The sequence below is a fragment of the Camellia sinensis genome, chromosome 3 (assembly GCF_055761805.1).
Source record: "Camellia sinensis isolate YWXY chromosome 3, ASM5576180v1, whole genome shotgun sequence".
Lineage (NCBI taxonomy): Eukaryota > Viridiplantae > Streptophyta > Magnoliopsida > Ericales > Theaceae > Camellia > Camellia sinensis.
In genome coordinates this window covers 26,198,355-26,226,019 of record NC_138963.1, presented here as the reverse complement: position 1 = coordinate 26,226,019, position 27,665 = coordinate 26,198,355, and the positions used below count along the sequence as shown (strand labels likewise).

Here is a 27,665-nt window from a genome sequence, read left to right as displayed (position 1 = left end):
CACTCAAGTGGATTTGGTGTTATTTTTGTTTGGGCTTTGATAATTACTCAGCTGGGTTTGATGATTTGGTTTTATCATATATTTTGTGGCTTTGATTATATATTTTGTGTAGTGATTTGGGAGAGATACCAAACTAAAGAGTAACAGACTAACAGAGGCCAAATCTTACAAATCGTATGGGATTGGTCTTTGATTATATATTCAAATTGTTTTGATATATTATTAATTTTTTCAGTAGGAATGCAACAAAATATGTGGAAGACAGAGCCCGCAAAGGACTGAGTGGCCACTTCTTTCCACGGACAAATCATTTGGGCTGTTAATGGTATTTATTTTGTGGCTTTGATTATATATTTTGTGTAGTTATTCGGGAGAGATACCAAAGTAAAGAGTAACAGACTAACAGAGGCCAAATCTTACAAATCGTATGGGATTGGGCTTTGATTATATATTCAAATTGTTTTGATATATTATTATTTTTTTCAATAGGAATGCAACAAAATATGTGGAAGACAGAGCCCGCAAAGGATTGATTGGCCACTTCTTTCCACCGAAAAATCGTTTGGGCTGTTAATGGTATTTATTTATTTATTATTTATTTTTGAAGTATCAAAATACACCTCAGATTGTTTATTTAAATTTTTTTTTAAAATTTTTGTATAAATTTTGTAATTATTTAAGAAAAAAACAAAGAAAAAATTTGATGGCACATCTCATCTGCATGTTTTATGAATATTTTATTTACTATTAACTATTTCAAATAGTATATATTTATTTGGGGGCAAAGTTGTGTAAAGTTTCCTGTTATCCATAAAAAATTTGAGAATCATTGCTATTACAAAATTGAGTAATCAATAGGAAAATATAATGAGTAATTAATAGGAAAAGGTCATGGCTGATTATGGATTGTCATAAATTTCTGTTTCTATATTTTATTACATGTAACTTCTTGGAAATCACCATTTTTACCTAACGTAAGTAGATGATACAGATGGGATTAATCTTGGCTTATGCTTATAAGGTGTTTGATGAATTATCTCTTCACATAACTATGTAACAACCTTTAACTACTACTTTTTTCGTAAACTTTTTTTGTGAACTCTGTCCCTCTCTCTCTCTCTCTCTTTCTCTCTATGCTTCTCTATGCTTCAAGTTTTAGTTGGATAAATTGTTATTTGTTGGTGGAATTGATGTTTTTGTTTATCATCATTTCTGTTTCTGGTTTATTGTTTGGTGGTTGCGTACATATGAAATTTATTGTTTGAGCTTCTCACGAGGTTGTTTCTCTTTTTGATTATTTGTTTTTATTGATTGATTAATAACATATTTGTATAAGTTAAATTTTTTTTATTAATAGTTAGTATAGAGTATGTGTGTGTTCAAATTGTGAGATGTGTTTTTATATTTGGTTAAACATTCTAGAGAGTAATTGAGTAATTGAGGGAATTACTGACTTCTTTCAGTTAGCAATGGGTTTAGTTCTGAGTTTTTGAATTCTGCTTCGAAGCTCTTGCAGGTTTGATGATCTTCACAATCTTCTCTTTGTTATGTTTCTTTTTCATTTTTTATTTACGTAGCTTTCAATTTATTTGGATTGGTATTTCTAAACCTTAAACTAATATGTAATTGTTTTACTTTTTTGTGTTGTCAGGCATGGGTCTTGACATTAGATCTATATCCAGTAGCACACTCGATTAAGTAGAATTTGGGACCATATTAGAGAAACATTATACTAATATTAGAGAAACATTCAATATCTGACTATACTCTACAATATTAGAGACATTCAATATCTTATACATCTAGAACATATTGAATGATGATAAACATAATTAAGGATGGGTGAGAAATATTAATTCAGTATTTGAAAATATAATAATTCTATTAAAATGGATATTTCTCTAGATTTATTAGAATTAAAATGGGTATAGTATAATGGTTCTATGGATAGTATATTAACATGGGATAGTATATTAAAATGTGTATAGTATAATGGTTCTAATATCTCTAAAAATAAAATGGATAGTATATTAGTATAATTATTTTTATTGCACGGGCAAAATAATACATATTTCTCACCCATCCTTATACGTATTTCTCACCAATCCTTATACAAAATATACTAAGGAATTTTTTTAGTTTATTACATTGGAGTGTAGTTTTGCATGTTAAATGGGGTGGAAAAGATTTAAGAACAGTAGAGTTTTGCATGTTGAATGGGGTGGGAAAGATTTCATGCTGCCTACATCAAGTATTTAGGAGTGGAGGCAACTCGAGTGTTTTGTTTCAGTATTATTTCTGATTGTAGTTAATGTGCGCTTTTTTTTTTGACGTTTCTAATTTCCACATGTAGATATATATTCATATGTGTGTTCAAATTTTTCTCATCCGAATTTAATACTTTAATATGACATTTTGTATTTTATGTTTTAGGTGGCATGATTTTTGGATTTTATATGTGTATCTCTATGAACTTCCTTTTTTCTCTTTTGAAATTTTTTTGACATTATACTTTAACTACATGTTTTTTTGACATTTTTGCTTCCCATCTTCCTTTATTGTTGTCTATTGCATAAAATTTTTTATGCAAGAAGTTGTGATGGATGTTAGCATCCATATTTTGTAAATCATGCAGATTTGATTTATTTGCCTGTTCATATGGTATATTGAATAATATAATTGTCTGATATCTTTTGACTAAGAGAATTAGTTAGTTTTTTGGAGTTTAGAGAGAGAGCCATTTGAATCTTCGACTAAATCATTATGTGCTTCACATTACATGCATTTGGATATGAATAAGGTTTCCAACAGTGACTTGTGCGTGTATGTTTGTATATAGATATATATGAAACTGTAATGTTGAATCAGTATGACATATGAAACAGGATTATGAAAACATCATATTTGGCCTCATAATCACTTTGGAGGACCATCAACTTGGTGATTCCTAAAAATGTAATAATAGTTATAAAGTGATTTTCCTTTTAAAGGTTATTCTACATGTACACATGTTGAAAATAAAAAGGAAAATGTATCATCATAATGGAATAAAAAGGAAAATGTATCATCAAAAAATTATGAGCAGTTGACAGTCAATTACCAAGCCAAAAAATTATGAGCAATTAAAATTTTCTTATGTAGTTATAATTTGATTGGCAACAGTAGCACTAACTGGTGTGCATTTTAATTTTAATTTCGTTTAAATTGCAGAGCATTGGTTGGTGTGCATTATTTGATATTTAATTTTTTTTTTTATATTTGATTTGTTTGGAATTGTAAAGTACAGTCTGTTAAATATATTTTTATAACTGCATTTTAATCTTAATATTATTTACACCGTGCAGTCTGTCCTTTTATTTCATTTTTTATTTTATTTTATATCATTTAATTTTTAATTTTATTTATTTATTTATTTTTCCATTACTTGCAAGTGCATTTTAGAAAGGAGCTTCATGAAATATAAAATTCAGTTCACTTACAAGTGAGGACTTTGATTGTGGAAGTTGTTATCTGTCATACCAAAATTGGTATGTATAGTTGATCACTCCTCTCTTGCTGTGATCATCCATGTCCTTTTATTTCATTTTTTATTTTATTTTATTTTTAATTTTTAATTTTATTTATTTATTTTTCCATTACTTGCGAGTGCATTTTGGAAAGGAGCTTCACGAAATATAAAATTCAGTTCACTTACAAATGAGGATTTTGATTATGATAGTTGTTATCTGTCATACAAAAACTGGTATGTATAATTGATCTCTCCTCTCTTGCTGTAATCATTTGCTTCTGATATGGCATATTTAAGGATCCCTCTAATAATCTACTTTAGTATTTGCAATTCTGTATAAAGATTTACCTTATTCCCATTACATGTCGGTGGAACATGATGAAGTCCAGTCCCACTAATCTCCTTGCATGGCTTGAACACTTTGTGGGCTTGCGCCTAAAGCCTCAACTTTGGTGGTGCTTCTTAACGTTCAAGTTGTTAGCAATTCATGTTTCCCAAACTATAGATCAGAAGTGGTGCTGAAATTAGTGTCTAAATTCCTGCATGGTCAACTGGTTGAACAAAAGAAGAGTTTGATCCTAGATCAAAAGTTGCATGGAAACTGGCATAAAGATGGAAGGGCTCATCAAGATATCAAAAAATTGAGAAGGTAAATCCTTTAAAAAGTATAGAACATAGACGGTGCAAAGACATTACCATTTTTTCAATATGTAGTGCATGGACATTACCATACATGAATATGAAAACACATGAATATGTTTCTTTATCTACATGTTAAGACTGCTTAGCTGATTGAAAGCATTGGCCTCGCCTTTATTTTTTTATTCCATTTGATACTTTTGTAAACAACCCAACTTTCTCCCTAATATCTTATAGAAACTGTTAAATTTAAACACCTGAAAGGCAATATTATTATGGCATGTTACCATATTGCACCACTTGCATAGCTTTAGTAGATATATGCTAAGAGTGCTTACAATTTTGTTTGACTTGAAAGCCTTAACCTTTTTATACGCATGTTAGAAAATGTGCATAATTTGTCATAGTTAAACATTACGATGTTGTTTTTATTTGTCTTTTCTTTTCCTTTTCTATCTTTCATTTAAAAAGAGAAGATATTATGGATATGTTCAAAGTCTTTGAGAATTTACCCAAATTAAGGAATCCCATGAATATCAATTTATTTATGTGTGATTGCAGCAGAATGTGCATTTTCATGTTCTTAATCTTCCTTTGGACATTGGTTGCTGCTTTATCATTGATAGTTCTTATGTTTCAATTGCCAAGAACTTTATTTTCATTGTCTTCTTCAACATTTCGTCAAACAGATGACACCATTTGCTATGCTCTCACATGCTGCAGCTGGAATAAGAGGATCAACATTGGTAAAGCCAAAGATTCTCATTCCATTTTTTTTTTCCTTTTGGATATTAGTGGAAAAATTTTAAGATATAACCCCTGATTTTCCTGTATCTCGAGTGAGCAGCAATCTCGAGGGCAGAATTTACACTATTTTTGGTTTTGTCGTTGACAAACTTTGAAAATGATTGGCGTTGTATAAAGTTAAAGATTATGATAGATTAACGTTGTGTAAACTTATATAAATTTGGTTTGGTTTGAGAGGTGAACATTTGGAGGTGTTTGTTATTTAGATTTTGATCAATAATACTATTTTCGTATTGGCATGGTGTGCTCCAAAGGGAGAACACCATTTTGTTGTTCTTTTTATTTGAAGTTGTGTTTATAATAGAGGGGATTCCCTTGCTCAAATGTATGTTATCTATTCATTTTTTGTATGTCATGGGAAAACAGATTAGGTATACTTGATTCTCAGTGTTCCTAGCTTAAGAGAGAATGACATATGAAAATTATTCAAACAAAATATTATTTACACCGTGCCTTTAGGCACGGGCATACACTAGTATATATATATATCGTATTATATAACTCTCATGTACTTATCACGTAGGACAAAGTGTATTGTAAGAAATATGAATGATTTTCCTCTCTTGCCCTCATTTCGTAGTCACATTTTTGTCACATGATTGGATTTTATTAAAAATTAAAAAATGAAATAACAAAAGAGAGATATTGACACTTGTGTAAGGATCAAAGTGGGATTTGAGTAAAAGTACAAAGGGTTGATTATCACATTTTTGTCACATGACTGGATTTTATTAAAGATTTAAAAATGAAATAACAAAAGAAAAATATTGACACTTGTATAAGGATCAAAGTGGGATTTGAGTAAAAGTACAGATGATTAACTATCACGATTTCATGTGTAGAAATCAAAATAAAATTTAACAAAAAATATAAAAGATTGACCATTATAATTTCATATGTAATAATCAAAGTGAAATTTAATACAGAGAGTAGAGATACAAAATCTGATTTACTCTATCTATTATTATTATTTTTAAATTATTGCCGAGTGAGTTTCCGCGATGCCACCGGTCACATGCTTCGTAGCCCTCAATCAAACCAAGCAAGCCCCCATTATAAAGACCCAACTAGCTAAGTCTGTTTGTCACTCACAACAACCACAACAATACTGCAAACAAATAGTAGTCTCTCTTCCTCATCTCCTCACTCTACTCCTCAATCAAATTCAACTCCACAGAATACTCAATTTTGTTATCTAATTTCTTCAGATCCATACATGATTCTCTTTCCTCCTCAACCCACACCAGAAAGTCATTCTATTATCAATTCAATGGCGAACTCGATCAAAGATTTGAAATACTCATCCTGGATTGAGGCTGCGCCTTCACTCGTCATTTCTCCCATTAAGATTTCCAATTCTCCCAAGTTGGAGACTATTCCCGAAGAGGACCACGACGACTCCGAGGACTCTGCCGAGAATTTGTAGAGTTAATTGAGCTAATTTGTAGGGCTTCTGCTGGTCTGTTCATGGTGTAATTCCATTATTAAGACTAAAAGCAGAGAGAGACCATTTGGTATTCCAAGTTAGGCTTTTATCATGTTTTTTGTTTTTGGGTTCTGGAGCAATACAGGCCTTGCTGTGTTGTAAAATTTATCAATACAATACAGTCTTTTTTGTGTCCACTTCTTTGGATAATTCTCTCTTCCTTGTTTGTATGTGTGGAATTTGTGTTATAGGTGAATTGAGGCTGTTTGTAGGATTTTTTTTTAAAAAAAATAAAAAATAAAAAATAAAAAAAAAGAGAAGGAAAAAGTAAAAAAAATTAAAATAAAATTGACTTTTAATTTATGAACTTTTCTCATTATTTTATCTTTCCCTTCATAAAACCTTTTCTAAATCCTTGATTCGGTTTAGAAGAAATTGATGAATCCTCCATCATTATGTTTTTGTCACAAACTATCTCTTTATTATATATTTTTCTATCACATGATTAGATCTAAAGTAGATTAAAAACTAACACAATATATATGTGTTTGGTAAAAATATTTTTTTCAAAATAAATAATAGATTGTCGGTGGAAACAAAAAAAGGTAAATATGTACTTCTCTTTTCTTTTTCCCTTTTTTTTTTTTTTTTTATAATAAATGTCGGGAGGTGCTCATCCAAAAGGGCCCAACACAATCATATTGAAAGCATATAAGAGTATATTTTTTGAAATTTACTTCAAATATAGATTATCTTATAGATTATCTTATGTAATTTTAAAAATTATATTATATATTTTTTAAAATTTTAATTACATAATAAATGACTTATTTTATTAATAAATTATTAAGTTAAATAAATATTTCAATTACCAATTTAGATAATTTTATTATCGAAAATGATTTATTCATTAAATTTGAATTTGTCTGAATCGCTGAATTTGTGCATGTCAGTCGACTCCCGAACAACCACCTGGATGACTAGTGCAACCCTTATCAATCACGACTATCACCCTTGTTGTTAGATGACTGGCTGGATGACCCTTATGCACAAATTTAGACGATTTAGGCAAACTAAAATTCCGTAGATGTAGCATTGCTCTTTTATTATTGTACATAAGAGTCGTTAAAAATTTTATTTTTTATTAATTTTATTAAATAAAAAATTCAAATAAAAAAAGTATTTATAATTTTTAAAATTACAGAGAATAATCTATATTTTTAACAAGTTTTAAAAAATATGTTTATAATTTATCAAGAGTTTCCTAGCAATTACACAATTGGGCTAAAAACAAACAGATCTATATATTGATTGGGCTACAATTGATGAGCATAGAGTTCACATATGGTCAATGGTCAATGATTGAAAGCCCAGCAATGATCCAAAAGACCACCAACCACTACAATGTATCATGTCTAATTTACACGTGGCTCACTATTCACCATGACTACCTTTTTGTCCATTTCAATAATTAAGAAAAATTATAAATTTTTATTGATTGAAATGACGGGATTTAATATTATTTTTTCTTTTTTTTTTATTTTAAATTTTTGTCAAATAACTAAATAATTGTTAACTCAGAAATGATGTAGAATATTATTTTAAAATCATCAAGTGAAAGGAAGCCATCTTCAAGGTTCATCCTTTATACTCAACTCAATATGTCATTTGAAATTATTTTAAAAATTATCTTTTCAACTTCAAAAATAAAAAATAAAAAATAAAAATAAAAAAACGTTGAAAATTGCTTAACATAGTTTTCTATAGTAAATGTAAAATAAACTGATGTATATTATTGATTGATATCTTATTGATATTGATTGATGTATTGATGTGTAAATTACAGATGGTGAGGTACTAATTATATAGGAGAGGATAGGAGAGGATTGGGGAGTAGGTGAGTGTGTGTGGTAGGTGAGTTGAGTGGAGGTGGTAGGTGATGATATATTATGGTAAATTCTAACAGCCCCCCGCAAACTCAAGGAGGATAGGAACTAACCAACTTGAGTTTGGAGAGAGTTTACAAAACAAGAAAATACATAAAAATAATAATAAAAAAAAAGAAGATAGGGGACACGGTATGGTCGTGTCAGACCGTTGGTGAAGACTCTGAAAGGTGGTGCCATAACGTGGTAGAGGACACTGGATGGGTGTGCCATAACGGTGTAGAGGACACTGGATGGTGGTGTCATAACGGGTAGAGGACACTGTAGGGGGGTGTCATAACGGTGTAGAGGACACTGGAGGGGGTGTCATAACGGTGTAGAGGACACTGTATGGTGGTGTCATAACATTGTAGAGGACACTAGATGCTAACCGGAATCAAATGTCGGGACAGTTTATGGGGTCATGTCGGACCGTTGAAAAAGTTGCACCCTCAAAAGGTGTGCCCAATGTTGTCAAAAGGCGTGCCATCAAAAGGCGTGCCCACTTTATCAAAAGGTGTGCCGGACATGATGGCGAGGCACGTGAGTGCCTTGGTTGGCGTGCCCATTTGTCGTCTGGCGGCAAGGGGCACGCGATACGCGTGGCTGCCTTGCCTATTTAACCAAGACGAAGGCTGAGGCTGAGGCATACCATTCTGAAACCTCTGAAACCAACCCTTCTCTGAAAAACTCTGCCTCTTCGGAGAGAGAAACTGTGGAACACTTTGTAGCCCAGAAAAATGGCTTCATCTTCCCGGAGTCTGCTCACTCTTTTTCCCGACCTCAACGAGTCAACAAGAGAGATAACTGGTGCGGTGGCCAGTGAACCTCAACCAAACACCGCTGGTTTTGCTCCGTTGAACTTTCCGATGCGGTCTGTGGAGCAAAAAATGGCAGGGCAAACAGATATTGAAGCCAATCAATATACACTGAAGTCATGTGTGGAAACCATGACTGCGGTTACAAATTTGTCGAACCGGCTGCAGAGTAGAACAAATGAGGTGCAGCATTTGAACGGCCAACTGGCTCTGCTCCAACGCATGTATAAGGATGCGCGAGCAGAGATAAGTGTGCTGAAAGCAGAAAATAAGGAGCTGAAACGGAAGACCACCGTGATGTTCCGATTTGGAGGGCCGCCATATACTGCAGTGGAGGAGCAGGCAGGAGGCAACTTGCTTGGTGGCCTAGGAAGCACGGAGGCAACACCGTCAAGGCCCGCTCAGGACGGAGGCAAGAAGAAGAGACCTGCAGCAGAGTAGAGAAGAAAAATCCCACTGTGGGTGTGGGTGTGTGTGGTTGAAATTTTTGTTTTTTTTTTTATTTATTTATTTATTTATTTATTTTTTTGGTGTAAAATGGTGATCGGGGTGAGCCCCGACATGAATAAAATGAGTTGGGTGTGCAGTTCATCTTCTGCCTTTTTCTTCTTTCTTTTTTTTTTTTTTGTTTTTTTTTTTGTTTTTTTTTTTTTTTGGTTTGTTTGTTTGTTTTTTTTTTTTTTTTTAATAATAATAATAATAATAATAATAATGGAAAAAAGATGAAAAAGAAAGTGGAGTAGAGGATGGGTCTCAGTAATACCAAAAGGAGGGGAGACAGCATATTACAAGAAAAAAAAAGTGATGATGGGTGGTGGGTGGGTGTGAGTAAAGAAATTAGAAGTTAGAATAATGAAAAGAAAGGTTGGGCGGTGTGATTAAAAAAAACAAAAGGAAAAGAAAGGAGGATAAGAGAGAGGAAAGCAGCGGTACAGTAACCGAGTCGAAAACACCAAAAATAGCCGACTTGAGAGTGAGCGAGAGAGAGACTTAACAAACGCAAAGTCATATGAGCGTATTAATGGAGATCCAGAACCGCAGGTGTCGGAAGAGAATGCAGAAGTTAAAGAGTTCGAAGTAAAGGAATGCACTGCTGAAAAATCTGTAGAGATTTCTGAACTCTGTCAAGTTGAAAAATGTAAGGAGGAAATTGTACTGAGCTCAAATTGCAACGATGACTATGAGAAGATGAAATTTGAAGATCAGACAAGAAAGGATGAAAAGAAGAATTCTAAATCTTCTGCGAAACCTGCATCCAAACCTGGTTCCGGTAATGCTCGAACAAATCACACTGTTCCACGGCCATTTGCTCTGGCAACTGAAAAACGGGCTTCATTGGGGGCTCGTCCTGCTGGAAATGAAACTGATGTTGGTACTGCTGTGAGCAAAACATCTAATACATACACGTTGCAGCACCCAGTGACTACAAAACAAAATCAGCTGCGGCGGAGGTGGCGGCGGCGAAGCGTGAGCAGGCTGCAATACTGACGGAGAGAGGGAAGAGATGGAGTGAAGGCATGTGTAGAGGTCCGGCGGGCGGCCAAGGCGAGGCTGCCGCCCGCCGGTGAAGCAGAATTATTAACTTCTTAACCTTGCTCTGATACCATGTAAAATAAACTGATGTATATTATTGATTGATATCTTATTGATATTGATTGATGTATTGATGTGTAAATTACAGATGGTGAGGTACTAATTATATAGGAGAGGATAGGAGAGGATTGGGGAGTAGGTGAGTGTGTGTGGTAGGTGAGTTGAGTGGAGGTGGTAGGTGATGATATATTATGGTAAATTCTAACAGTAAAAGGGTAACTCATATTTTTTAATGCATAAAATCCTCAAAACCAATTTTTCTTATACATAAAGGACATGAGAAATGCATGCCTACTCAATTTATAGACAATTTTTTCTTTTTTATTGTGAAATATATTGAAGGTTATCTTTTAGTGCTCCTCATATTGAATGACAATCTTGCTAAAACAGAGGAAGATTTTTGAACGATGAAGACAACTTTTAACAAAGACATATCTTCATGAAGGCATTTCTAATCGGCGATAGTGTTCATAGGCTTCATGGCAATAACACTTGAAGTTGGTGAAGGCATATCTTCGATGAAGTCTGATGTTGAGACATCGTCAATATAGTAGTGTGGGGGAAGATGAATTGTAAGTTTGTAACTTAACTAACTAAGAAGCTTTTAGGTTCAAAGAAAAGCTTTTTCAAGTTCTTTCTAGTGATAAGTGAATGAGCTTGGGATCTATTTTGATTTTTTCCCCCTCATCTTCAATCAATTGTTTATGTTTAGAGATTGGTTTATGTTTAGAGATTGGGTATGTATAACCAATATATATTTTTATTTTTATTTTTTAAAATTGAGTAAAACATGTCCTTGAACCCACTACATGAGTATAAATTCGAGAATTAAGCGACATTCCCTAATTACATGATCCGAACAAACAAAAGAGATCATTTAGAGTTGAACCGAACTTGGACATGTGAAGAGTAAACCCGTTACCAACTTGATTACCTCCTCAGGAATATAAGTAATACATTATCTTTGTTGAGATAGTGAAATTTTTCTTCAATGGTTGGTTAACTCTAAAATAATAAGAATTATAGCATAGATACAAAATGACAAAAGCACTAGATGATTTATTATATTAATGCTTGCTTAGAATACCATGATGCAACAACAAAGGAAAACTTGCAAAGAAGGAGAAAAGGACAATAGAGCAGACAAACAACATTTGGGCACAACAAAAACAAGTGCCAACCCAGAACCACAATCCCAACACAATTATCACACCCTCCTCACCAACACCTATTTACAACTTTCCCAAAATTCCAATTCCCTCTTGCAAAGATTACATTGAATTCCTCAATGAATTTCCATAACAAAATGCACATTAGGCAGTGCTCCTGAAAGATCCCAGAGCTTTAACCGCCGCCGCTCTAAGGATGTACTGGTGGTAGAAGGCAACAATGGCTGCACCAATGAACGGTCCGACCCAGAAGATCCACTGTCAACAATAAATTTAACATGAATGATGTCGGGATTGATCACTAGAACAAACATGAAAGCTGAGTTATATACATACCTGATCAGCCCAGGCTCTTTGTTTGCCATAGATCACAGCAGCGCCGAAGCTTCGTGCTGGGTTAATGCCAGTGCCAGTGATCGGGATCGTGGCCAAGTGAACCATGAACACCGCGAATCCAATAGGGAGTGGTGCCAAAACCTTTAATTCAAAAGACAAGCATGTCATCGAATGAACTTCAATTGACAAATTTTTTTGTTCTTTATAATCTACAGTCACTTTAATTTTGTGAAACTGCTAACAATTAGTGAACAATTTGGTTTCTGATGCAAAAATTATCTCCTTTCCCAACACAATCCCCAATTTTCTGGTGCATTTAGAATTGATCTGCCTTTTTTATGTTCACTGTACTAAAATCCAATGACAGAACCTAACATAGAGGGGCTTTTTGGTTAGATTGATTTTTTTAGTAGTCCCTAGCGAATCTAAATGTTGACATGATCCTTTGAAACTGACAAATTTTAAAAAAAATCACATTATTTTATAAACATAATTCTATACTTCTTTATTTTGAAAGTGAAAATTTTCACAATTTCAGTTCGAAAAAGAGAAATTCCGGAGTTTTGAAATTGAGAAATTTCAGGAGTGTTGACTTGACCATCTAAATCGATAGACAGTGAAACGTGAAAAACAAAGTCAACTTCATTCATCCATTTTTACTCAGCTTTATTGATTGGAAGAACCACGCATACCTCGTACAATAGTAATCCAAACATTTACCAAATAATTTTCAATTGTTCAAGGTGTTAGTACTCTGTATCAATTTTTTATGATTATAATAAATGTTAAAATTAGATAATTTTAACAATACTTACAGGGACATGAGAATCTCGGACATTTCTTTTGGGATCTGTGGCAGAGAAGACTGTGTAAACAAGGACAAAGGTACCGATAATCTCAGCTGCGAGTCCTGTATCGGTATTGTACCCAGCAGAGAGCTCGTTGGCTCCACCTCCATAATTGACATAGTACGCCTTTTGGAATGACTTCACCAACCCACATCCACAAATGGCCCCTAAGCACTGAGCCACCATGTACATGATGGCTCAGACCAAAGACACCTTCCGAGCCAAGAACAACCCAAGAGTCACAGCCGGGTTAATATGTCCTCTTGCATACATTTCCACCAAAACCATCATCAATGTAAGTTTGGTAGAGAGAGAGAGACTGAATGAAGTGTATTTGTTATATTCAGTATATGTTTACAAGGTGAAGATGAATCTCATTTATAGAGAGGAGAACCGAAAGAAGAAATAAACAACATAATTAAAGCTATGCACTATGTAGACATAATAATGAAAATGTGTCTTTACATCCTTTACAGCTTACAGCTAATGTATATAATATATATTAACATCTCCCCACAAACTCAAGGAGGGTAGGCATCCACCAAGTTGAGTTTGGAAACGAGATCACTGAAGCGCCCATGAGGATGAGCCTTGGTGAAAATATCAGCAGGTTAATCAGCAAAATCAATAGGGAGAAGAAGAACAGTACCACGTGTAACATGCTGTCGAATGAAATGACAATCAATCTTAATATGCTTGGTGCGATCATGAAAAACATCATTGTGAGCAATCTGAATGTCACTTTGATTGTCACAATAGAGAGAGGTAGCACCAGAAGAAGAAACACCCATATTATTAAGGAGCCAGCGAAGCTAGAGAAGTTCCTGAGTAGTATCAATAAGAGCTCGGTATTCAGCTTCGGTACTAGAGCGGGCAGTGAGGGATTATTTCTTGCTGCGCAAAGTAAGAAGAGAATCCCCTAAAAAGAAACAGAAACCCGTGGTAGAGTGTCGATCCGTAGGATCCCCAGCCTAATCATCATCATAAAAGGCACACAGTTCAAGAGAGGAGGAAGCAGAGTAGTGAAGACCATGGAACAGAGTGTCTTTAAGGTAGCGAAGAATACAGAGTAGAGCAGTATAATGGAGAGTGCGAGGAGCCGACATGTACTGACTAACAATGTGAACAACATAGGCAATGTCAGGACGAGTCATAGTGAGATAGACAAGACTACCGACTAGCTGGCGATAAAGAGTAGCATCAGAGAGGAGATCCTCATCAAGAGAAGTGAGACGAATCTGAGGATCAACTGGAGTAGAGGTAGTTTTGCAATCAGTAAGACCAGCACGAGCCAGAAGATCAGATACATATTTGGCCTGGGACAAATAGGAACCAGTAGAATCATGGGAGACTTCAAGGTCTAAGAAGTAGTTAAGAGTACCAAGGTCCTTTATCTCAAACTGACGGTGGAGAAAACGTTTGAGGTAAAGAATACCAGCTGCATCATTACCAGCGATAATCATATCATCCACATAAAGAAGGAGAAGAGAGGTACCATGAAGAGTAGTCCGTATAAATAAAGCAGAGTCATAGCAGCTAGAGGTGAACCCGAAGTCATGAATGATAGAACTAAACTTAGCAAACCAAGCGCGGGGTGCTTGCTTGAGACCATAGGGGGCACGCTGTAGTTTGCAAACCTTATGAGTTGGATAAGTAGACCCAGGTGGAGGTTGCATGTAGACCTCCTCAAGAAGATTACCATTAAGGAAGGCATTCTTGACATCCATCTGAAAGAGCTCCCAGTGGCAAGCAGCAGCAATAGCAAGCAAACTGCGAGCAGAGGTAAGTCAAGTAACAGAGTAGAAGGTCTCCTCATAATCAATGCTATATTCCTGGTTGAAACCCTTGGCAACAAGACAAGCTTTGTAGCGCTCAATAGAGCCATCAGAATGAGTTTTGATTTTGTAGACCCATTTGTAGCCTATTGCAATCTTGCCAGGAGGAGGATCAACAACATCCCAAATATGAGTTTTGTCCAAAGCCTGAAGTTTATCAGTTATAGCTTGCTGCCAAAGAGGATTAGTACAAGCCTCACGATAGGAGGTAGGTTCATAAGTAGAAAAGACAGCAGACCCAACAATATAATCACGAAGATGAATAGGTGGTTGAGTTACCCGGTGCTGCCGACCCGTGAGAGGATCGGTAGGGGAAGAGCTGGCGAAGAAGGAGGAGACGGACTAGAAGTGTGACAACCCTCACCTCTGATTAGTGCTAATCTCTGATTAAGCATGATAAGTAATTGATTGGACCGAAATTCTGAACTGATTGCATGAGTATGCTACCTTAATTGCATTTTCTATCTATTTGCCATTGATTGATCTGTTCACGTTTTAACTTTGAATTGCGAATTGAAGGTCTTATTGGCGGCCGAATCTGAAATTGATTGGTATTTTATACTAATTAGAATTTATATGATTTTATGGTGGATTTAATTGAAATGTGATTTGGTATGATTAAATTAAATTAAATAAAATTAAATTACATTAGTTGCAATATTTACACAATTGCCACTTAGTGGCTTGATTCAAGACCATTCTTTTTCTACTTCACTCATGTTTGATATTCCATCCATTTCATCTTTGAGACCAAACGTGCGAGAGAGAGAGAATTGGAAGGAAAGAATTAATTCAACAAAGTTTGGCTTGGAACTTAGGAGAAATTGAAGAGAGATTGTGTAATTGAAGCTTCAATACTTGGAATTCAAAACCTAGGTAAGGAATTCATCCTCTCAATTGTGTATTTAAGTTGTTACTTGCATGGCCCATGGTAAAATTGGTGATCTAAGTCAAGAATTGACTTAAAGAGTTGATTTGAGTAGCTAATTCATGCATGCATGTACACGTTCTTGGAATTTGAGGTTGTTTTTAAAGAATCGTCACATGCATGTCCATTTTCTAGTTGTAGTTCATGAATTCATCATGATTTTGGAGGGATTGACTCGTTTGATCATGTTTTAGAAACTTTGAACTCAATTGAATACATGCATGTTAAATGTACATCTTGTTCTTGAAGGTTATTTGAAATTTGTGTTTAATTGACTTACCTTTGGGCTTTGATTTTTCAAATTGATCTTCAACACATGTTATATTATGGGTTTAAAGTGTTTTTCAGAAAATTGGCCCAAAATGATCGAATTTGAGGCTTTTAAAGTTGAGTTTTGTGCTTGGGGATGAATCTGGAAATTTTAGATTTTGGACCCACGCTCGAGCGTAGGACTTCACGCTCGAGCGTATACTCTGAGTCGTGTATCTCCGCTTGAGCGTAGAAAGTCACACTCGAGCGTGAAATACATATGCCTAGAAGTTCATGTGTTTTACAGTCCGCTCGAGCGAGAAAGTTCACGCTCGAGCGAGGAGCTGAGTCTCACGCTCGAGCGGAGGTCGAGCGTCCGTTGAGCGTGAATTGCATGCATCCAGTACTTTTCATGAAGTTTGCAGTCCGCTCGAACGAAGGAAGTCATGCTCGAGCGGAGCTCCTTTGTTTGCATGTCCGCTCGAGCGTGGAAAGCCACACTCGAGCGAGACCCCTGTTTTCTGAAAATTTTGAAAAGTGTTTTAAAGTGCATCTTTGCATCCTCTTTCCATCCGAGGCATTCCTAGGCTATGTTTAAGGCATCTTATTGAGAATATTGATGTAGAACCACACCGAGTCAAGATAAGGACTAAGTTGTTGATTCCCAAGTGTGTAACTTAGTGTGTGTTCGTTCTGTAACTGTGTAGGGTTGGCATCCGAGGACGCTGATTAGCTGCTTATAGCCCAGTGCTCTGTGAGTAACAATGTTGTAAAGATATGTTCAATTATGATTATTTTCTGAATGATCAACTGTTCTGCTTACTGAAACGTTATTATTTAATGAATGAATATTTGTCCTGTTTGTAAACTGTATTCGTGGCATCCATAGCAATTTATTGTTACTGTATTGTTACTGCTACTGACACAGAGATCTCTGTCGGTTCCCATTTTTGGAACCACTATTGTTACTGTTATGATAGCTATCAATTGACTGTTCGGTTTGTTAAGACCTACTGTACTGTTTTGCTATTGGATGTACAACAAATAACAGTTATGGTTTCTAAGTGATTGATATGACTGTTTAAATACTGAAAGGACATTCATTCTTAACCCCTTTACGCATATGTTATTCACTAGGTTTTAGCTCACTGTTTATATTTATATGTAGGTGTTCAGGCACCGGACCGGAGCTAGATGCGTCGGTTTAACTCCCTTTTGTCAAGCCAACCTTTGTGCCTCACTTCGAGGTTCCGAGTCTGTTCAAGCTAAGTCTTTTTGGGGTGTCTTAGCTCACTCTTCTGTCTCCGTTTTGTTGTACTATTTAAGACTTGCATTGTACTGTTATGGTAGGGATTTGGTCCCTAACCTGAATGTCTATATACTGTTTTGGTTTTCAATGTGAATATGTTCAAAAAAATCTTTTTGCATTCAGATTGTCACAGCTCATTGGACATCTTTTATTTATTGTTTTGGCTTCCGCCAGCCCCTTTACTCTGTATTACTGTTATTACTGTTAAACAGGCCTTCGGTACTCACGGATTACTGGCCGGTTGTGATGCTAAACCCATAGAGGCGGGTTTGAGTCGTGACAAGAAGGTGCAATGAGAGATGGACCATTAGGGAAAACAGTCTGGACGGGATCAAGGATCAACAAGGGTGTCTCGATGAAGGAGGAATCTGTATCAAAGTTATTAGAGAAGAGATCTAGGGAAGGATTAGTAAATATGATCGGAGTAGAGAGTGCGGGTAAGTGAAAGGAGGAGAGAGAGGAAAACATTTTGTGCTCCTAGAGATCTACATAGCGGGAGATACGAAGACGCTTAGAGAGAGGATCCCAACAATGAAAGCCTTTATGTTCAATCCCATATCCAAGAAAGCAGCAAAGACGAGAACGAGGTTCAAGCTTGGTGTGCTCATAGGATTGAAGCAGAATAAAGCAGACAGAGCCAAAAACCCGAAGATTTGTGTATGGAGGGGGAGTGCCACGTAGATGTTCAAAGGGAGTTTGATTATGGATGACAGCGGAAGGAACACAATTGATAGTGTACACAGCAGTAAGGGCAGCTTCTCCCCCAAAAGTTTTCAGGACAGGAAGACGAGAGAAGGAGAGCATGAGTAGTGTCAAGAATATGTCTATGTTTCCGTTCAGCATGTCTATTTTGTTGGAACGTGCCAACACAGGAACAATGACGCTGAGTACCATGACTCTGAAGAAAGGAAAGGAAATCGGTATCCCAATATTCCATAGCATTGTCAGAGAGAAAATTTTTAATAGATTTTGAAAATTGGGTGTGGACCATTTTGGCAAAGCTATAATAAAGATGTTTAAGTTCAAATCGAGTTTTCATGATAAAAAGCCAAGTAAACCGTGAATAATCATCAATAAAAATAACAAAATAACGAGATCCCCCCATGGTAGTAGTAGGGGATCGGCCCCAAATATCTGAATGCATGAGATCAAAAGGAGCACGAGAAACAGAAATACTTTTATTGAATGATAAAACATGTTGTTTTGCAAGTTGACAGGGTATACAATCAAAAGTATCGTGAAGTACATGACCTAATTGACCATTAGAAACCAAAGACTTTAAGCGACTAACAAAAAGATGTCCTAAGCAACAATGCCAAAGATGAAAAGGAGATAAAGAGGAAGCAGATGCAGCGATCTGTGGGGAGTCCGGAACATGAAGTTGAATGAGTTCATAGAGACGTCCATGCTTATGGCCGATCCTAATAGTCTGTCTTGTCTGAGGGTCCTGCACCAAACAACCATTAGTAGAAAATGTGACGATTAGACCAAGCTCACATAATTGACTAATAGAGATAAGGTTTAAGGTTAAAGCAGAGATATGATAAACTTGAAGTAAAGATAATTGAGATGTGGAAACAGTCCCAACATGACTGACAGACATGAGAAAACCATCAGCAATATGAATGGAGGGAAGATGAGTAGAGGGAGAGATGTAAGAGAATATAGTAGAGCTGGAAGTCATATAATTACAACAGGCGGAGTCAAAATACCAAGAAGAGTTACCTGGAGTCACAGACAAAGCAGTAGGAGGAGGTGTACCAGAGGTGGAGAGAAGCTGTTTGAACATGGCCTCAACATTAGTTTGAGAAAAAACAAGGGCAGACGGAGCAGGAGACTTAAAGAAATCCTCAGAGGCAGCAGCAGCAGTGCGATTAAACTGACGATGAGAGCTCCCCCTAAAAGAGCCACCACGAGAGGAGTGGCTAGTGGAAGATGACCGGGATGGATTGCAAAAACAATCCTGCTGCAGATGACTAGGACCAAGTTTTTTGCAATATCGACAGGATCGGACAGGGTAATGAACCAAAAGATGAGTAGAATGAAGGCCCCGATTCTGACAATAGATGCAAATAGTAGACCGTTCGGTCGGTGAGGTCCGTGACTGAGGAGTGGCAAGAACAGAGTCCACATAATGAGTCTGGAGAGTACCAAGACGAGTCTCCTCAGCAAGAGTGGGCAATGGAAGGCGATGAAGAAGAGAGGCACGCACGGGCTCAAAAGAGAAAGCGAGAGCCATGAGAAAGTGGACCAATCGCTGCTGATTACGATAGGTAGTGAATAAAGCAGTATCTTCTCGGTGAGGCCATGTCGGTTCTGAGAGAGCAAGCTGGTCCCAAACATAATACATTTGAGAAAGAAAGTCATTAGTAGATCGACTAGATTCTTGATGCATGCGGTGAAGTTGACTCTGAAGTTGATACTAATGGGCAAGACTGGTAGTCTGGTATCGATCTCTCAAAAAATCCCAAATGTCTTTAGCAAGATCAGAAACAGAGTCAAGTTGAAAACGGCCAAACTGAAGACTAATAGAGGGAACAGAGGTATTCCAAAGCCAAGTAATGATCTGCTAGTTCTTACTGTCCCAATCTTCGAGTTGGTCTGCATATGTGGCAGTAGGTTCAGCGTCCTCTTTCACCGGTTTGGTCACATCTCCGGTGATAATACGCCAAAGTTTCCATCCTTTAAGGAAGGAAGACATGGCTTGGGCCCACAGTACATAATTGGAACCATTAAGAAGAACAGAAATTGGATGGGAGGCATTATGGCGATCCATATTAAAAGTGGAGTAAGACTAAATATATAGGAGCAGGCCTGTAGGAGCAAAATTTGGTAAAACAGAGCGTACCAGTGAGTCCGGAAGGTTGAAAATAGCTAGAAAAGGAGCTGTTGTGCAGAGATGACGTCAGCAGAGAGGAAATGACGTCAGCGATGCACAATAACAGGAAGGGCGCGTGGCGTACCGTAGCAGAACGGCGCACGCGGGTGTAAAATAGCAAAACGGCACACGTAAAGCGCACAACAGTAGGTGCGATGCACGCAAGCACATGGCTGACGTCAGATGTTGACGTGAGCAAGCAACAGAGGAGTGGGTGAATGGCGCGTGTGCGAGTGATAGTGGAAGCTGAGACGTGCCGAACACAAAAGCGGCGCGTGATGGCGCGTAATGGTGATTCTGGTGATGAGGGTGGTGCCGTTGGAATCGTGAGATGATTCCAAGCAGGGTGGTGTAGTGCCATTGTGTACGGGACTAAGCACCAAAAATAAAAAATGCCAGGAGTGTAGAACTGGGCTCTGATACCATGTAAGTTTGGTAGAGAGAGAGAGAGACTGAATGAAGAGTATTTGTCATATTCAGTATATGTTTACAAGGTGAAGATGATTCTCATTTATAGAGAGGAGAACCGAAAGAAGAAATAGACAACATAATTAAAGCTATGCACTATGTAGACATAATAATGAAAGTGTGTCTTTACATCCTCTACAACTTACAGCTAATGTATATAATATATACTAACAATCAACATACCAAATTAAGCATAACAAAATCTCGTAAAAAGCATATAAAAACCAGTGAGGCTAATTACACTTTTGGTTTAAAATATGCATTTTGGCTCTTATAACATTTTTAATAACATGAATATTTTTTCAATAAAAATTCATTAAATTGCTTATTATTATTGTAATTTCAACATTTGTAAAACAATTGTCACAATATAACAGTCTTGAAAAGGTACTCTACTCACTAGAGATGCTGGCGGTGCAGTGAACAAGGACAAAGATCATGCCGCTGAAGGACCAAGTGATGCCGAGGATGCCGGCGTCGCCGTGCTGGTCGGTAGTCTTAGATTGGGTCATTTGGGTCTTGTAACTAGTCACAGTCAATACAGTAATGTAGAGGAACAAGAGTGTCGCAATGAACTCGGTGATTATTGCCCTGTAGAATGACCACTTTCTCAATTCCTCGGCGTCAATCAGCGGTATTGGCGGTGGGTCTTGGTAGTCCTTGGATGTGAAATCTCTGCCGTGCTCGCCAACTTCAATGTCCTTCGCCATTTCTCTTTGTTTTGAGAGAGAGAGAGAGAGAGAGAGAGAGAGTGTTATGGGTGTTGAGAAGAGAGAGCCGTTGAGTGTGTACTTTGAGGGTGGGCTAAAGGGAGTATTTATAGGTGGAGGTCTAACATTGGACAGGCTAGTTTGTTTGTTTGTTTGTTTTTTTTTTTTTCGGGGTGGAAGTGAAAAGGAGAAGAGGCTTCTGCCACTGAGTTTGAATCCTCTCCTTGGTCGCGGTGGAGCTATGGTTCACAGGCTTAAAAAATCAATGAAGAGGCTTCTCTCAAATATTTAGTTTATTTAATACATTTAGGAGATGAATGAATTAGATAATGGCAATAAGTATACTTATAACGAATTCACAGGCTTAAAAATGGTTCAATTTTTAGGTTGGTCTTTATTGATTTTTTTTTTTTTGGTAAAAAAAATATATATATTTGGTATTTTTTTTTTGACCTTTTAGGTTTGTCTGAAACTAAAAAATTATTAAAAAAAAACTAAAATCTAAAACAAGTCTACTAAAAATTAAAAAAAAAATTTAAAAAGTCAAGTTGACCTTTTTCATTTTTTTAGTGAAATTTTTTTTATTTAATTTTTTATTTTTGGTTTTAATAAAGTAAAATTTAAAATTTAATTTTTTTAAAAAAAAACTATAAAAAAAATTTCGCAAAAAATTATGGGTGTCGAGTCTAGGAAATTAAATTGAGAAATTTGAGATAAGCATTTGGGTGTAGGGTTATGGAGGGAAGGTGGGGCCGAGTTGGATAGACGTGGCAGGACGTGAGTGGTTAGGGTTTTCAAAGTAGGTGGTGGATGTGAGTAAGATGTCTCTTTGACTTTTCTACTTAACTTTTTATTTAGCCTGTGTTTGGCAGGGTTTTTTCAAATTTTTTTGTTATTTTAGCCACAAAAAATAAAATAGGCTATTTTAGTCATAACAAACAAAATATCACATCCAACCTATAATCATTACATTTTTCTCTCACAAAAAAAGTCAAAAAAGCCAAAAAGCCAAAAAGTCCTTCCCAAACTAAGCTTTTTAGCCCAGGCTAAAATAGTAAAAAAAGCCAAAAAGTCAAAAAGCCAACCCACTTCCCAAACGGAGGCTTAATGGGTTATTGAACCAATTTTTTAATCTAATTTTGATGATCTTAACAATTTATATTTTAAAATTTGTTATATATATTATAATTGTAAAAAATTAAATCGATCAGATATCAAAAATTAGATAAATTAAAAGTTTTATTAAATAATAAAGTTGTTTATTAAATTTTTTTAATAAACAATTTTTAATTTTTTCGATATTCAATTAATTTAATTTTTTAAAAATATGATATATATGATAAATTTTAAAATACGAACAGTATAAACTATCAAAATTAGACCAAAAAAATAAACCTAATAACTCATTAAGTAAGAAGTTAAAGAGGAGAGTAAAGAGGAAATCCTTGCACGGTGGATGTGGAGTGGGACTGTGTGAGTTCGGCGTGGACGGTGGTGATGGTAGCGCAACGTGTTTTTTATGTTGCTGTTCATTTGATGAATGTCAATGGTGATAAATGGATGGTTCATGGTCGGTTCTTGATGAAATGACTTGTCGTTCATCACCACTCATTTATTATGACACGTGTCACTGTTTCATCCACAATTTATAGTATACATCACACAATTAAAAAAATAAATAAAATATTCTAATTTAAATTTTAGTATAAATTAAAGCAATTTCTCTTGATGATGGTAATTTTTTTTTTTTTTTAATAGGGCAGTGCGAATTTAATTATGCCTTTGTTTGGCAAGATGGTTTTCAGGTTTTTTTGGCTATTTTAGCCACAAAAAACAAAATAGGCTATTTTAGCCATAACAAACAAAACATCATATCCAACCTATAATCATTACATTCTTCTCTCACAAAAAAAGTCAAAAAAGCCAAAAAGCCAAAAAGCCCTTCCCAAACCAAGCTTTTTAGCCCAGGCTAAAATAACCAAAAAAGCCAAAAAGCCAAAAAGCCAACCTACTTCCCAAACCAAGCCTATATAAATTGCTAACAGCCATCATATGATAATATACTAACAACATCATAAAATCTATAACCTATAAAAATAAAAATAAATTAAAAAAAACCAATAAACAAGACCTAATTAGTTGGTGATTATGTCGATTAATTTAGATTAAAAACATCCCCAATGATTTAATATTTAAATTGTTAGTTATTGTTACATTTACTAATAAATTGTTATATTTTAACAATGATGTCTCGATTGTGACTTTGTTAGTTTTTGATAAAATTAACTTTTCCTTTATATATTCTCTCATTAAGGGCTGATTTGGCTTATCCTATATAAGTCAAAAAGTCAAAAAGTTATTCCAAAATCTAAAAATATATCACTATTTACCAAAAAAAAAAAAAAATTAAAAAATCAATTGTCTTCAAAATCACTATTCACCGTGCGGCAGTGCTGTGTGCGGCAGTGGAGGAAAAAGAAATGATTGGGTGTGGTTTTTACACACACCGTTGTTCGTCCCATGGAGGTCATCACGGGTCCCGTTTTGATAATCTGAACCGTTCAATATGTAGAAATCGTCAAGTACTATATGTCTGCAAAAAATCAAATTGATCGGATATCGATAACTATATGATCAAATCAGTTATGTACAACAAATGGATGGTGTTATAATTAATGATTGAAAAATAAATAAATTTGATCAGATAGCTATCGATATCCGATTAACGTGATTTTTTATTGGTACATAGTGTTCGACGAGTTACACACATTGAACGGTTCAGATTATTAAAATGGGACCCGTGATGACCCTCACGGGCCAAACAAAACCGTCCAATGCTTTGTACAAAAATTAGCCAATAATTTCCAACCCCAATTCACTCCAGCCGGTTGTACGGCTGGGGCCACCTCTCTCTAATCATCTCTTACACACTTTTTTTATACAATTTTTTAATACACATTTTTCTATAAAAAGTCAAAAAGTTAACCCAAACCTCCATATTTTTTTCTCAACTTTTTTAGTCCAAAAAGATAAAAAGTGCACTTTTTTAGGACACCCCAAACCAGCCCTTAAAAAAAAGAAAAAGAAAAAAAGAAAGAAAGAAAATTACACACGACATAATTAAATATGATTCATAAGAATAATAAATAAAATTGTAATAAGGAACCAAAATATTTTTTACAATAGAAAAAGCATGACAATTATGAAAGGTGTTATTTACAACAAAACTAGGTACATAAAATTCATTCACAAAAATATATGAATAAAATCTCTCAACTACACAGTTATTTTCTTAATATTTTTATGTGAACAAATCTTTTTTGGGTCATTAATCATTGAAAGTGAAAGAATTCTAAAATTTTCCAAATCAAAATGGGGCGGCAGAACACAATTTGGCTTCACCAATGTCAGGCCTCCCCATAAATACCCACTTAAGTTCACTTCTCAAAGCACACACGGAAGCGACTCTCTCTTCTCAACAACACCAAAAACACATCACTCTCACACAGTTTCTCTCTCTCTCTCTCTCTTTCTCTCTCTCTCACTCTCATACACACACACACACACACACACACACAAAACAAAGAGAAATGGCAAAGGACATTGAAGTCGGCCAGCATGGTGGCGAGTTCACATCCAAGGACTATCAAGACCCACCACCAGTGCCGCTGATCGACTCCGAGGAATTGACAAAGTGGTCATTCTACAGGGCCATAATCGCCGAGTTCATTGCAACACTCTTGTTCCTCTACATTACTGTCTTGACTGTGATTGGTTACAAGACCCAAACTCACCCTACCAAGACTACCGACCAGTGCGGCGGGGTCGGCATCCTCGGCATCGCTTGGTCCTTCGGTGGCATGATCTTCGTCCTAGTTTACTGCACTGCCGGCATCTCTGGTGAGTACGCTACCCTTTCAAGACTGTCATACTGAAACAATTGTTCTACAAAATGTTAAAATCGCAATAATTATTAGTAATTTATTGAAGTTTTAGGGACGAAAACGGTAGCTCAATCATTAGCCTACTTGGTTTAATAACGGTGACTCAATCATTAGGTCACTTAGTCTGTCGTCTAAGCCTTATTAAGAAAATCCTAAAAAAATTTCTATTATTGAAAGTCCAAAATTTCTTGAAAGCCTAATAAATTAAGGCCTCATTTTAATTTTTGGACTAAGGTTTCCAAAACCTTTGACCCGCTACCAAAGACGAGAAATTATGTTTGTTAAATGTTAACCGACCAAAATGAGACAAGACTAATATTTTTAAACCGAAAGTGTAATTGGCCTTAATGGTTTTTATGTGTTTTTTTTAATGAGATTTTGTTATGCTTAGTTTGGCGATGTTGATGATTGTTTTGGTGAATGTAACCAAAAAACAAAAGATGATTGTTTTGGTGGAAATGTGCAGGAGGGCATATTAACCCGGCTGTGACTTTTGGGTTGTTCTTGGCTAGGAAGGTGTCTCTGGCCCGGGCCATCATGTACATGGTGGCTCAGTGTTTGGGGGCCATCTGTGGATGTGGGTTGGTGAAGTCATTCCAAAAGGCCTACTATGTCAATTATGGTGGTGGAGCCAACGAGCTCTCTGTTGGGTATAGCACCGGCACTGGACTCGCAGCTGAGATTATCGGTACCTTTGTTCTTGTTTACACCGTCTTCTCTGCCACAGATCCCAAGAGAAACGCCCGAGATTCTCATGTACCTGTACGTATCACTATGCAATTTATCTGTTTCGAGTTGAAACTACGCAAATTTTCACTTTCAAAATAAAAAAATAAGAAATTATGTAAAACAACGAAATTGTGAAATTTTTTAAAAGAAACAAAGATCCATGTCAGCGTGCTAGATTGGTCTTAGACTACTAAATATCAAGCTAACCAAAAAGCCCCTTTATGTTAGACTTTGTCATTGGATTTTTGTACAATGAACATAAAAAAGATGGGCTTTGATAGAGATCCCCTCCAATCACCACCTCTACCACCGCACACATACGTGGCGGGTGGTGATTGGAAGAGAAGGAAAAAACAAAACAAAAAAAAAGAAAATCTGATCAATCAAATCAAGAGGGGGTCAAGGGGTGGGGGAAAAAGGAGGTCTGGGTCTTTTTTCAAAAAAGATATATGTAATTTAAAGGATTGAAATATAGGTCCAAAAATAACTATATACTCTCCCAAATATTAGCAATGTCACAAGATTATTATAGTGATTGAAGAACAAAAAAATTGTCAATTGAAGTTCATCATAGTGACATGTTTCTCTTTTGCAATATAGGTTTTGGCACCCCTCCCTATTGGATTCGCGGTGTTCATGGTTCACTTGGCCACGATCCCAATCACCGGCACTGGCATTAACCCAGCACGAAGCTTTGGGGCTGCTGTGATCTATGGCAAACAAAAAGCCTGGGATGATCAGGTATGTATATAACTCAGCTTTCATGTTTGTTCTAGTGATCAATCCCGATATCCCTCATGTTAAATGTATTGTTGACAATGGATCTTCTGGGTCGGACCGTTCATTGGTGCAGCCATAGCCGCGTTCTACCACCAGTACATCTTGAGAGCGGCGGCGGTTAAAGCTCTGGGATCTTTCAGGAGCACTACTTAATGTGCATTTTGTTATGGGAATTCTATGAGGACTTTCAATGTAATCTTTGCAAGAGGGGAATTGGAATTATGGGAAAGTTGTAAATAAGTGTTGGTGAGGAAGGTGTGTTAATTGTGTTGGCACTTGTTTTTGTTGTGCCCAAATGTTGTTGTTTACTATGTTTTGCTTTTATTTTGTTGATGGTATTCTAAGCATTAATAAAATAATCATCTGGTTCTTTGTTTCATTTTGTATCTATACTATAATTCTAATTATTTAAAAAATATTTTAGACACAAAATCAACACTGAACACATAGGTGTCGTTTAACAAATTGAGTGTGTGAGAGCTAATTGAATTTAAATAAATCAATATAAATTAAAACATTATTTAAATAAAACTTTTGACTTAAATTATAAATTAAAAACATTATTTAAGTAAATAGTTGTTCAAGAATGAGTGATTTTTTATATTTTTTTTAAAGTAAAAATGAGTGATGGTTGATAGATAAAAAACAACACATAACATGTGACACTCGCACTCGTATTATTTTAAAATAATAAATTTGAATAAATAATATTGTTGTATCCCTATCTTTAAAAAAATAACACTATTATAGTTCTAAAATAACACAA

The 27,665-nt window shown here is 35.7% G+C and overlaps 1 protein-coding gene, 1 long non-coding RNA gene and 1 pseudogene across 3 annotated transcripts; 2 read left to right on the top strand and 1 right to left on the bottom strand.

Moving 5' to 3' along the window:
- The first annotated feature begins 234 nt into the window (after nt 1–234).
- LOC114277712 (uncharacterized) lies at nt 235–5,187 on the top strand. Its single transcript, XR_014362980.1, has 5 exons — nt 235–325; nt 490–576; nt 1,464–1,516; nt 3,442–4,157; nt 4,837–5,187. It is a non-coding gene; the product is annotated as an uncharacterized LOC114277712 (long non-coding RNA).
- Nucleotides 5,188–11,755: 6,568 nt separating this feature from the next.
- LOC114287404 (aquaporin PIP2-2-like) lies at nt 11,756–21,710 on the bottom strand (annotated as a pseudogene). Its single transcript, XR_014363635.1, has 4 exons — nt 21,133–21,710; nt 13,037–13,331; nt 12,222–12,362; nt 11,756–12,143 (listed from the first exon to the last, which is right to left on the bottom strand). The product of XR_014363635.1 is annotated as an aquaporin PIP2-2-like (transcript).
- Nucleotides 21,711–24,852: 3,142 nt separating this feature from the next.
- On the top strand, nt 24,853–27,278 carry LOC114287406 (aquaporin PIP2-4). Its single transcript, XM_028230739.2, has 4 exons — nt 24,853–25,346; nt 25,857–26,152; nt 26,720–26,860; nt 26,939–27,278. Exons 1-4 carry the CDS (start codon nt 25,037–25,039, stop codon nt 27,050–27,052), a joined length of 861 nt encoding a protein of 286 aa, XP_028086540.2. The 5' UTR covers nt 24,853–25,036; the 3' UTR covers nt 27,053–27,278.
- The last annotated feature ends 387 nt before the right edge of the window (nt 27,279–27,665 follow it).